Here is a 13,740-nt window from a genome sequence, read left to right as displayed (position 1 = left end):
CAGTATAGTGTCATGTCCAGGGGGTGTACTTGTACATCAAGCTGCCTCACGCTACAGAAACAGGAGATATAGCTCCTGCCCCTATGGGCCTCATGGCTCGGCAAGGCTACTTAAAGCGCTTTACAGAGATGGTGCATTACATTCACCCATTCACACACCGATGGCAGCGGAAACCACGCAACCTGCGCATCGAGAGCAATTCGGAGGTTCAGAGTCTTGCTCAACTTAGGACATCTCGACAGTAACTCTGGGGGATCCCACAGGGATCGAACTGGGAACCTCATGGTTCCCATCCGGCCACTCTTACCCCTGAGCCACTACCGCCCCTCCGCAATAATCCTACACACCGCTGCAAATGACCTTCTTGTTGTGTCAGATGTTAGGCCATTAGTTGAGGGATACATATGTTTATTGACCTAACTATTTCCATGTTCAGTTTAGGACCTGGCTGATGACCGTCGCCACAAGTCCTGACCTAACTTCTGTGGTGAGAGAGACGGACATAACATAGGTTTAGGACACCGTACTAATTCTATCTCTTGAGACCCCCAATTTATATTGTAAAACCAATGCTAATTTGGGGTGCATACTTAGTTTAGACTAGTCATTGGTTAGACATGGGTTAAGGCTAGGTTTAGGTCTTGTAAACAAGTGTAATGCTTATTGGGTCGTCCACTCACAGTTGACAGTCTTTGTATTGAGTTTGTGCTTGAAATGTACTGTAATTCTGCAAACTGTTCAATCAATCAATCAATCAAAAAGGTGTGCTGCCCCGTGGGAGGTTAGGGTGAGGGTTTGAGATAGTTTGTATAGTTGTAGGACTAATGACTAGTCTAAACCAAGTACTGTCTAAACTTGGTTCCGAACTTATCATTTAGCTGGGGACCCCCTGGAACTCTCTCAAGGACCCCTAGGGGAACCACTTTGGGAACCACTCGACTGTTTTACACCAATCTTTTATGGTCAAATCAAAATAATCTGGCAGTCGAATGGATCATGGCGTGGTGTAAACAGTAGGCCTACCAGAACTGGCTGACCACACATTGTGTGTGCTCAGCTTCTGTATCTCACTACAGTAAAATAACCCCGCTTACATAACGTCTCTCCCTCGTGGCATTCTGACAGCGTTGGGTCTGCTTTTCATTATGGCATGTTTTGTGTGTGTGTGCCATACTGTATGTTCCCTCACTGTGTTGCCTGGATGTCTCTCTGGTGTGTGGATGATCATTCCACCTCATTGTAATCAACGCTACACAACATAGTTCCTTTTTGTTTACAATTGTGTCTTCTGCCCACGTTTCTATGTTTGGTATTGTGTCTTCTGTGTGTGTGTGTGTGTGTGTGTGTGTGTGTGTAATTTCAATGTATGCATAACCTAAAATCATGTACAAGAACATGGAACTGCGATCTCACAAATGTGCATTTTCCAGTGTTTGTGTTTGTGTTGTTCATGCAGGCACACTAAAACTGGAGTAGGTGTGAGCCTTTACTCTGCTTGCTCTGGTGTGTGTGTGTGTGTGTGTGTGTGTGTGTGTGTGTGTGTGTGTGTGTGGCTGTGAATACACTGTCAGGCGTGAAGGCGTCAGTTGTACGTCGCGTCAGGTCTCACTTTAAATCCTTCCAGGGCTTTGGGCGGTTCCTAGAGGAGACGCACACGGAAGCCTATTTAAACGCCTGTAGTCCTCTATTTCTTCGTTAGCGAAGTGGGCGTGAGAGTGACGTTTGAGTGACAAGAGGTTGACACAGACAAAGGCGCATTCTAGTGTAGGCTCTATATGTTGCTGGGTTGCTACTTGGTTATCGAGTCATGACTGTCTAGTCGACTGGTTAACGTACGTGCCTTTGGAACTGGGAACCGGAGTTCGCCTCCCGGCCGAGGAGTTTTAAAACTAGTTTTGTTTTCGCCGACGACTTGCGCGACGGCCAGCTTACATCTGACCCTGTCCTCCGCGTCAGATGTAAGCTGCCGACAAGAATAAAAATGAAGTGTGTCACCCGGCGGTGAGAAGGAGATTTTTGATTGATTGATTTAAATATGTATTAACAGTTTGCAGAATTACAATACATTTCAAGCACAAACTCAATACAAAGACTGTTAACTGTGAGTGGACGACCCAATTAAGCATTACACTTGTTTACAACATGGTCCACATTGTTCAATTCATCAAAACATTAAAGACGTACAAATAGACACTTCTATATAGTTAAAGAACAGAACAGGAATTCATCATAAAACAGTGTTCCCTGACCGGGAATCGAACCCGGGCCGCGGCAGTGAGAGCGCCGCACCCTAACCACTAGACCACCACGGAGATGGATAATGATGATGAGAAGGGCAGCACATGGTGAAGAGAACGGGCTATTTTATAAAGTAAAGTTATTTTCAATGTCATGGATCAGGGTTACAGTAAATAACAATGTAATTCAGCCAGGGGTGCCATGGATGAAAAGATTACAGGGGTGATCTGAAGCAAACATGAGAACCAATGCTTTACTTTATTTCTTCAGACGATTTTTCAATGTTTTGTTAATAATTTGGACAGAATGTTACTTCGAGCTGCCCACTGCCCAGATGTCTTCCTGTATCCCTTGACACGGCTTCACAATTCCCTCCCAGGGGGCGTTTGACAGCGTGAAAGAAGACAACTACAAGTATAACTCCTCCCAGTGGATGGGCTGCAGGCTGCATCTGTTCCATTGGCTAGTGCCTATCACTGCCGGGTGACGCGCTTCATTTTCACGCTTGTGCGCGGCTTCCATTTGAGTCTGTCCGTCGCGTCCATTTGAGTCTGTCCGTCGCGTCCGTTGGGCGCGGAGGTGGAGCTTATTTTCCATCCACCAGCTGTCTAAAAACCCCACGAAGAAGAACAACTTCACGCCTCCTGACGCTTAGATGTGCTCACAGGGTGTGTGTGTGTGTGTGTGTGTGTTTCTGCAGCTCTCCTGGAGTACAACCAGGCGGTCATTGTGAGCAGGAAAGACCCAGAGTCCAGAAAGAGGGCCGTGACGCAGATCAAGGAGAGGCTGACCTCCAACGGCTACTGGCCCCAGGTAGGATATGGAGGTCCTGGTCCTAATGGCCCCAGGTACGATATGGAGGTCCTGGTCCTAATGGCCCCAGGTAGGATATGGAGGTCCTGGTCCTAATGGCCCCAGGTACGATATGGAGGTCCTGGTCCTAATGGCCCCAGGTACGATATGGAGGTCCTGGTCCTAATGGCCCCAGGTACGATATGGAGGTCCTGGTCCTAATGGCCCCAGGTACGATATGGAGGTCCTGGTCCTAATGGCCCCAGGTAGGATATGGAGGTCCTGAGAGGGTATGCACATGACATCATGGTACCTGGAAGTTATGCGGGAACGCCCACTGAGTGGCAAAAAACTACTTTCTGGCCTCGACAGCCCATTCATCCAAACAGAAAAGTCCTGTCTGATTGCATTAAACAATGTTAAACTCACCAACATTGGTGAGTCATCTTTCTATCTGCAAAGTTTTTGTTTCATGAAAATCCACCATAGAAACGTTATGAGCTACTTTCTGTCAAGAAATGCCCTGCATTTGATTATTTTGTGTCAGAGTTTGGAAGTGCTTGTTTTCAATAACATTGATGAGGGGGGCGTGTCCTGATGGGAAAATCATGCATGTGCATACTCTCTATTAGTATCATCGGTAACACCCAGAAGTATGAAGAGTTATTCTGGGTGCATAATAATAGCCCATTTGTCGGTGCCGTGTCTCTATATCAGGGTTCCCCAATTAATTTTCCTCGAGGGCCATATTTTGACTAGGGTACCAGGCTGGGGGCTGAGTCCGCACGCGCGAGGTCGAGGTCTTGAAAAGGACCCCCAGTTTGACATGCAGAGGCTACTGACCCCCATTTAATGCCATTTATATCTGGGGGATATAAAAAAATCTTTTTAAAATTCTTCCAGGGGCCACAAGGGGGCCCGCGGGCCGCCTATTGGGGAACCCTGCTCTATATCATCAGTGGTTTGTGAGACAACTGCCAAATGATTGATTTAAACTCTTCTTGAATGGGGCAACCGCAAAACCAAACGACATGAACCCTATAGTATCCCTGTTCTCTGCAAAAAAGAATAGCTGATTTACAAGCTCACGACTCGTTGCAATGCGTAAATTGGCTATTTTTGGCAAAGCGATTGTTTGGTCAACGACTTATGTAGGGTTAACCGCCTGATTAGATCTGGCAGCCGTGGATCAGTAGGTGGAACAGATGTGTGGAAATCAGAAGGTCAAGGTGCCCACTTTGATCCTCTGCTTCCCCTGCAGTGTTGATTTCGTCGACTAAAACTAAGACGAAAAATGTCCGTCGACTACCTATTTCCACTGACGAAAAACTAAATGGAAACTAAATTAACACTAAGCTATGATGACTAAAACTAAGACTAAATATACTGACAATTTCGTCAACAAATAAAAACTAGACTAAAATGTTAAGAAGGGACTAGTGGACAAGAGATCCAGTAGAAGTCATTTTACACTCTGTTTTATGCTGAAAATGGCAGATCTACAAGCACAAACACAACTTGTAGATCAACTTGTAGTGTGCTTGTAGATCTGCTACAAGTGTAAAAGAAGTGTAAAATCAGCCATTACAACCGATAAAATACATTTTAGTCGACTAAATCACCTGTAGATTTAGTCGACTAAAATATTGTGATATTTAGTCGACTAAAACTAGACTAACACTAAAACATTCCAGTTGACTAAAATGTGACTAAAACTAAATGAAAACTAGAACTGCACTCTGTCGAGTGCATACTTGCTTGTTGCACACTAGTAGGCCATAAATGGCCAACTAGTGCGCAAGCAGAGCGCGCATGTAATGTTTTCGCCCGCTGTAAACTGCCAAATCTCAGTATCTCTGTGAAGGAATGTTTGAAATGATTAATGTTTAGATGTAATTATTTGCTACCTACTATACATGTAAACATTTAGTATTAAGTATGATTCTAGTTTCTATCTATATAAGAAATACTGTTTTATCGTTGTAGATATATTCTGGATCCCTTTTTTTTTTCAGAGAAAAATAAATCACTTATATGTGTTGAAAAAAAATGTATATAAACTGAATTAAAATATGTTATACAGTATACTTTTTCTGTAAACGGTGGAATCTCAATATCTCTGTGAAGGAACATTTGAAATGTGTAATTATTAGGTGTAACTATTTACTACCTATCTAATTTATGTATGTAAACTCCTATAAAAAAAAGTATATAAACTGAATTAAAATTTTAATTTTAAATCTATTTCATGTTGGACTATAGTGATATTAATACTAAATCATGGTCAGAGTAATATGTGTCTCTAACTTCAATTTCTATAATAATACTTTCACATTTGTTAAAATATACATGATCTAAAATATTTCCGTAATCTGTAGTTGGATTTGTATTTAATTGTTTAAAGCCTAATTTTGACATGTAGGTCTTTATACTTCTTTCTATCTTAGTATTATGGTCTTCATTGAAATCTCCTATTATCAAAATTGCAGAAGTCGGAGATGATATATACTGTACCATGTATTCGAGAAATGTGTTTAATTTTGAAAGCTCTGTTTTAGGTGATCTGTACATAAGAATGATATATAGATTTTTATCTTTTACATGTATACATATATGTTCTACTTTCTCTAATATCCTGCTTTCAGTTGGAATTTCTTCAATGGAAATATCTTCTTTTATAGCAAACATAACTCCCCCACCTATATCTTTTTCTCTATATCTTTTCCTCATCCGCAGAAAAACATCAAATCTGTGCCCGTATTGCTGGATCAATGATGACGAAATGACCATATTTCTTACGTCATCATTTAGAGCTAGTCATATACACGTATTTCTTACGTCATCATTTAGAGCTAGTCATACATCAAATCTGTACCCATATTGCTGGACCAATGATGACGAAATGACCATATTTCTTACATACACACCACGTACTCTAGTCCCAGCAGATCAGGCACAATTTGGTAAATTATTTTTTTATTGATTATGTATATAGTATACGTATGACTAGCTCTAAATGATGACGTAAGAAATATATATAGTATATATATAGTATACTGTATAAAGTGTGTAGTTGTAAGTTGATTAGCGGTATTCTGTGGTCACTTTGGTCCAAAAACCGTGACAGCCGTTCCGCCATTTCAGGACCCCCCCAGAAAAACATCAAATCTGTGCCCGTATTGCTGGACCAATGATGACGAAATGACCATATTTCTTATGTCATCATTTAGAGCTAGTCATACACGTATTTCTTACGTCATCATTTAGAGCTAGTCATACACATACACACACATTTGAGGCTTACGCAGAAAAACATCAAATCTGTGTCCGTATTGCTGGACCAATGATGACGAAATGACCATATTTCTTACATACACACCACGTACTCTGGTCCCAGCAGATCAGGCACAATTTGGTAAATTATTTTTTATTGATTATGTATATAGTATACGTATGACTAGCTCTAAATGATGACGTAAGAAATATATATAGTATATATATAGTATATAGGCATATACTATATATGTATACATATATACTCTATACTCTATACTGTATAAAGTGTGTAGTTGTAAGTTGATTAGCGGTATTCTGTGGTCACTTTGGTCCAAAAACCGTGACAGCCGTTCCGCCATTTCAGGACCCCCCCAGAAAAACATCAAATCTGTGCCCGTATTGCTGGACCAATGATGACGAAATGACCATATTTCTTACGTCATCATTTAGAGCTAGTCATACACGTATGTGTATGACTAGCTCTAAATGATGACGTAAGAAATACGTGTATGACTAGCTCTAAATGATGACGTAAGAAATATGGTCATTTCGTCATCATTGGTCCAGCAATACGGGCACAGATTTGATGTTTTTCTGGGGGGGTCCTGAAATGGCGGAACGGCTGTCACGACAAATGGACCAGGCCGATCACATTACTTGCGCGCTCTGCTTGCGCAAGTAACTATTCAAGAGACTATGACTAAAACTAAAATCTAAATGTCCTCCCAAAAACAACACTGTTCCCCTGGAGTGTCCCTGAGTGTCACAGCCGAATCGACCCCAGTGCATAATGATTTTTAGTGATATAATCTAATCAATCGTATACTCATTGTTTTCTAACTGATTTAGTTTACTGACGATGCATGAGGCACAAAGTGCACAAGCAACTGTTTCTCTTAGCATCACTTGCACCCTGTGTATCCAACTATTAGGTGAAATGTCATCTTAATCTCTCCTGCTAATCTTGCGATATATCTCTATTTACATGAGTCACCTTCTCTCTCTCTCTCTCTCTCTCTCTCTCTCTCTGACTTTGTCTTATCAATCCATCTGTTGTTTGTGTGCAGATGTTGATGTTTCCTGAGGGCACCACTACCAACGGGAGAAGTTTGATTAAATTCAAGCCAGGTGAGTTAGACACATACATACATACATGCATACATACATCACAGGATCTACTGAATGTGAAGGTAGCCTACTGGCTCAATATCTCCCTTTGACACATTCAATAGATCCCGTGATCTGTGCTCACATGGAGGTTCTCAGTCACCACGGGCGATTTCAGTTATTTGTTGGATTCCACAGAGAAGCGTGTTGTGCAGCGAAAACAAGATCATTATTATATTTTAAGCATTTATAGCGGATATTTTCACAAGCATTTTCCATTAAATGTTAATAGTCTTGGATACTTCATACTTTTGTATAAAAGCTAAATATCAATGTGTTAATCCATTCTGGGTGGGAACCCCTCGTTGGTGTTTTAAGCATTATGTTATGCTTTAGCTATTGAAAAATAGCACCGAGTGCCACGCTATATGAACTTGCAGGCCTGCTATTTTTGAAAAATCGTGAAAAGTCGTGAAAATCTTTGAATATATATTCTTTCAAAGCGAATGTTTCAAATCTTTGCTTCTGGGGGCTCCCTGGAATAACATATTTTCAGATGGGGGGTCGGAGGCAAATTACATATCTTTTTGGGGTCCTTGACATGAAATATTGAGCACCACATTTTTTCATCATCAGGCCTAAATGTGTTAACATCACACGTCAGGACTCGGTCATACACACATTATCAGTCGCCAGATCTTATTTAGCTTTAATCTGTGCGCTCAAGTGTAAACCGATGGTCATGCCCTTTGTTTTGATGCGGGACATGGCAACCTAACTCAGACAGGTCCTGGCAGATGGCCGCGTACGTCCTTGCAGATAACATGTAGCCTTTGCGAATGTGAACGGTTATATCGACGTGTTTATAGGTAATGCAGAACTGTGCAATGTTCATTCAATTCATTGTACAATTTGAAATAATAATCAAGGACATTCTTATCGGCAATTCTTATAGTCAATGAACTGACCGTCCTAATTATAGAGCATAGTTTATTGAAACAGAGTTACAACGCGACTGCAAATCAAAGTAATAACAAACTTTTAATACATTTTCAATCACAGTTAGGAGACTTTTTTTAGTGTTTTTACGTGAGAACAATAGCCTCCGTTATAGCATGCTAACTTTCCAGTTTCTAGAAGCTAGGATTCCCCATTGATGATGTCGGTGGTTCTGAACAGCCCTCCTCTGAGACACAGAGTGAGTAGACAGGTTTCTGGACTGTCCACAGCCCTCCTCTGAGACACAGAGTGAGTAGACAGGTTTCTGGACTGTCCACAGCCCTCCTCTGAGACACAGACAGGTTTCTGGACTGTCCACAGCCCTCCTCTGAGACACAGACAGGTTTCTGAACTGTCCACAGCCCTCCTCTGAGACACAGAGTGAGTAGACAGGTTTCTGGACTGTCCACAGCCCTCCTCTGAGACACAGACAGGTTTCTGGACTGTCCACAGCCCTCCTCTGAGACACAGACAGGTTTCTGAACTGTCCACAGCCCTCCTCTGAGACACAGAGTGAGTAGACAGGTTTCTGAACTATCCACAGCCCTCCTCTGAGACACAGAGTGCGTAGACAAAAATGGTACCATATTGAACCATCTAGAAAATAGTGTTGAAGAAACGTTGTGGGTCCAGTAGCTCCCTACTCGATGATGTATTGACCCACATGATGTCGCTCTTTCTTCCTATTGGTTGACCCAACATGACATCACAGCTCAGCAGGAAAACGCATCCCGGCGATGACGTCACTGACAGCCCGGCAAGAAAAATGGCCCCTAACCCTATCTAACCTTAACCCAATTATCACAGCTCAGCGGGTATGGAGATGAAGTAGGATAACGTCACAGGCAGCGCAGCAAGAAATCTCTCCATTTGTCTTAGGCCTGACGTAGAAATTCTTCTAAATTATGAAAAATTTCTGAATCAGTGGTGCTCAATATTTCATGTCAAGGACCCCAAAAATGATATGTATTTGGCCGCCGACCCCCCCATCTGAAAATATGTTGTTCCAGGGACCTCTCGGAAGCAAAGACTTAGAAGAATATAATATAGAACCTGCTCTTTGATAGGAAATTGCGGAGGGCAGCGATCCAGGAATCTCCGAGTTAGTGTTGGCTAGACCCTCACTCTCACAGCAACTATGGTGCCTGAGATGAAACTCATCTGTGGTTATACTGTACCTACAGTATACGACTTCACACACACATGAGTCAGGCTCTGCTGCTGCTGCTGGTCTAAATCTCTAAGAAATGTCGCTTCTCCACTAGACGGGTGTGTCTGACTTCATGACGGTTTGATTTATTCCTCTCGTCTCTCCTTTCGAGCTGTGCGTTCCTCTGCGTGTCCCATTCCTGACCTCCCACCTCTGTCTCTGTCTCTAGGAATAAGTGCCAGATGCTATTATCATCACGCTATGAGACAACTGTCATTAACTTGTCCGTTGTTATCTCTCTCAACCAAACCGATAAAGGTTTTGCCATGTGGTTCATTTTTTTGTGACCTGTGTAAAATAACCCCGGAGGCAAAGCGACTGTGACGTCTCATCTCTCCTCCTGTCTGAATGTCGTCACATTCTTTTCTCCTTGTCCTCCAAAGGAGCCTTCCTAGCCGGCGTTCCAGTCCAGCCTGTTCTTCTGCACTACCCTAATAAACTGGTGAGTGTCTGGGTGCGTGCGTGCGTGCGTGCGTGCGCGCGAGAGCTTATTGATCACTAACTAAATGCTTCTTCAAACTTTGACTTTACTGGTTTATTTGGACGGGACAGAGCATATTAATGAACATTACATATAAATGGTGAATTTATATAGCACCTTTGTCCAAGGCGCTTTACATAGATTGTGCATTACATTGGACCCATGGATCCATGGATCATTGGACGACCTGCTCTACCTCCTGAGCCACAGTCGCCATATAAAACACGTAGTGTGAATAAATACACCGCATTTAGCAGAGATGCTAATTTGCATCCGTATAGTCCAGGGGTGCCCAGAAGGTAGATCGCAATCTACAAAGGCTTTGCAGGTAGACCACATGACATGCCCCAATATATATATCATTAAAAAAAACTACTTGAATTAAGGTGACTGATTGATTAAAAGAGCCTTTCAGCTCAAACACACAATACAAATGCAATACAAATACAAAGTCATATACAAATGACTACGAATTCCATTTTCCTCTCTCTATTTCCCATTCCAAGTGTGTTTGTCTTATAGTATGTAACGCCAGTGCTGCTGTTTTCAGCAATGGGATAATACCTTTTTGGGTGAGTAGCTGGTCATTGTGAAAGTAGCTCTCAATTTAAAAAAAGTGTGGGTACCCCTGGTATAGTTCCTTTAGGACACTAAACAAAACAGACATGAGAGGACAGCATATGTACAGATGCATGGTACAATTCAAACACAGTAAAAAAAGAGAAAATAAGAAATTGAGGAAGAATATGAAAATGTAAAACTATTACTAGGTTAGGCCTACTCTATTCTACTCTGAGAGTATAGGAACACTCTCAAATGGCCCTGTGTTAGTTAGTTTATTTATCTCAGTCATTTACAATACAGTTGAACATTCAGAATGGAGGGTTACACAATTACAGTTTGACTGGAAAGGTTTGGGCTGAAGCCGAAGCTTATTATGCCCACCTTTTATTAATAATTCAAATAATAAAAGGGAAAGAATGAGCAGAAAAAAACAAGAACAATGGGAAAACTGATTCTCTGATTCTCTATAGTGCTGTGCTTCTTATATATCAATGATAAAGAGAAAATACATATTTGGCTTATATGCCTTACACTAGTTACGCCCACATACGTTTAGCTTTTTAAAATCGTGCTTATATCGTGTAGCTCAACAGGCAGCCTGGCCCAGCCTGGCCCAGCCAGCATGCTTTCTGGCCTAGAGAGGCGGGCGTGAATATCGCAAGCTCTGGAGAAATATTGGTTGGCCTGTGGGCAGCCCTGACCCACCCCCCCAGTGGCCGGCCCAGCCCCCTTTTTCTTTTTGCTGTAGAGAACTAAAATAAAAGCCTGGGTTACACCGAGGCTACTCGACTGGTATAAACCACTTAAAGCGTGAACTTGTTTTTGTTTTAATGATTCAAATTGAGCCCTCCAGGGTAGAAGAGGAAAGTGACTAAGTGATTAAGTGCAGCTTTAAACCAGCCTGGGGACAGCATGGCATTCCGACACAGCGCCAGTCCGACTGCGTGGCTTCGGGGCGACAGGGGACACCAATATGCCCACCTTGAAAGTTTGTTTTCGTACAGTATCGTTCAATTCTGGATTAAAAGCATCTCACACATTAAGACAGCCGGTGGTTCCACACACGCCGCACAAGGTGCCCATTTTTTTGAGCACCTGCTCCTCAAAATGTCTGTGCACGCCTCTCTGCTTTTGGGGTTAAGGTTAGTGACGAGGTTTAGTAATACGACTCGTCGGAACGGCAATGCGGCAGTGTTCAGAATGCCGGTGTGTAACCTTTTAACCAATTTTGGTGTTAGCATTATGTTATGCTTTAGCTATTGGAAAATAGCATATCTACAAGCTTGTAGGTCTGCTATTTTTGTAAAATCGAAGAACGACTGACATTTTTAGAATCTGATCTCAGGTCAGAATGGGTTAATCAGACCAGTGTGTGTCCAGTGGAAACCTCGTATGAATCTGATCTCAGGTCAGAATGGGTTAAGCCTTTAAAGGACAACTAGTTTTTTTTTCAACCATGGTTCATGTTTTAGGTTGTTATTGGAGAAAGTAAAAGATGAGTGTTATTTATTTATTTTTCCATTTGCTGCTTTCTTTCGTTTTAGGGATTTTAGCTGTTTTTTACAGGGGGCCATTCGAACATGGGGCTAAATATGTATTTTTTTACAAAATATTATGGCGATTTCTTTTTATTATTTACTATAGTCCTAATAAACTAAGGATCTAATGAATGTGAAGGTAGCCTACTGGGAGGAAACCACACTGTCATAGGCTCAATGTCAGTTTGACACATTCAGTAGATCTCGTGATGTTCTGTGGCCAGATGTAATTTCCTGCGGTTTATAGGACTATAGTAAATCATTAAAAATGAAATCGCTTATAAAATGTTGTAAAAAGAAATACATATTTAGCCCCATGTTCGAATGCCCCCGCCCCCCTGTCAAAAACAGCTAAAATCCCTAAAACGAAAGAAAGCAGCAAATGAAAAAAAAAAAGAACACGCATCTTTTAGTTTCTCTAATAACAACCTAGAACATGAACCTTGGTTGAAAAAAACTAACGTTGTCCTTGAAAAGAAACAAGAAAAAAAAGGTCAAATATTATTGTATTAATCTCCTCATTTCAGTCCCCCCTATAATTAACGTCTTTTGTGGCTATACTGTATTTGCTGACCTTTGGTACTGTTTGTCCACGCTATCAATTTTCATACTTAACCTCCCTGTTTGTTCAGGGAGTGTGAGGAAGTGAGTGTGAAAGGAAGCTTCGTGAACAAAGTTCACACATGTCTATGATTTCATCTTTTTTCCCCTGTTTTATTGCATTCATAAATTAATTAGATTCATGGTCTTTTGTTTTGTCATCACCCTCTTCTAGGATAGCGTCCGTTGGACTTACAAGGGAACCACTTGGTGAGTCCTTCTCCCACATATAAGCACCAATATAACATATAATATAACATATAATAACATATAAGCACCAATATACAAAATATCATCAGTATGGTGGACCCTCTTGTAAACAAATGTAATGCTTAAAGGACCACTTCACCACTTTTCAACCTATCCATTATAATAGGTCCTCACTAATAATCATGAAAAAATTGCACGATTTTTTCTACAGTTTCTACAAAACTTGTAGAGTTTGTGAGCTTGTAGATCGGCTATTTTCAGCATGCAACCAAGTGTAAAATATACTGTAGTGTAAAAAACACTATAGTCCCTTCCTAGCATTTTAGTCTAGTTTTTATTTGTTGACGAAATTGTCAGTATATTTAGTCTTAGTTTTAGTCGTTTTCATTTAGTTTCCATTTAGTTTTCGTCTGTGAAACATTTTTCGTCTTGGTTTTAGTCGACGAAAACAACACCGTCTGCAACATGTCCTAAACATACAAATATACCCCCCTAAACATTCTGTTGCCCTCGACGTCACCCCTAAACATTCTGTTGCCCTTGACATCAACAGGAGTTTTGGTGAAAGTAAATGTGTATATATATACTGTATATTTCCATCGGGAGGAAACTATTTATTTAGACTGCTGGAGAGATATACATCTATGCAAATTGGACTCTTCTTGTCCAGTTGGACTTGGACTCCATCAACAATGGTGTGTGTGTGTGTGTGTGTGTGTGTGTGT

The 13,740-nt window shown here is 41.4% G+C and overlaps 1 protein-coding gene across 1 annotated transcript in view; it reads left to right on the top strand.

Moving 5' to 3' along the window:
• Positions 1 to 13,740, top strand: part of lpcat4 (lysophosphatidylcholine acyltransferase 4) — a 34,883-nt gene that overhangs the window by 5,313 nt on the left and 15,830 nt on the right. Inside the window, exons 3-6 of the mRNA XM_083789172.1 lie at positions 2,939 to 3,051; positions 7,374 to 7,434; positions 10,006 to 10,064; positions 12,981 to 13,015. Coding sequence (XP_083645298.1) covers positions 2,939 to 3,051; positions 7,374 to 7,434; positions 10,006 to 10,064; positions 12,981 to 13,015 — 268 coding nt within the window. The remainder of the gene's footprint in view (positions 1 to 2,938; positions 3,052 to 7,373; positions 7,435 to 10,005; positions 10,065 to 12,980; positions 13,016 to 13,740) is intronic.

The sequence above is a fragment of the Protomyctophum parallelum genome (genome assembly GCF_964188405.1).
Source record: "Protomyctophum parallelum genome assembly, chromosome: 18".
NCBI classification, from domain to species: domain Eukaryota; kingdom Metazoa; phylum Chordata; class Actinopteri; order Myctophiformes; family Myctophidae; genus Protomyctophum; species Protomyctophum parallelum.
Note: the sequence above shows the minus strand (reverse complement) of the source record. Positions and strands in the feature narration are given on the sequence as shown.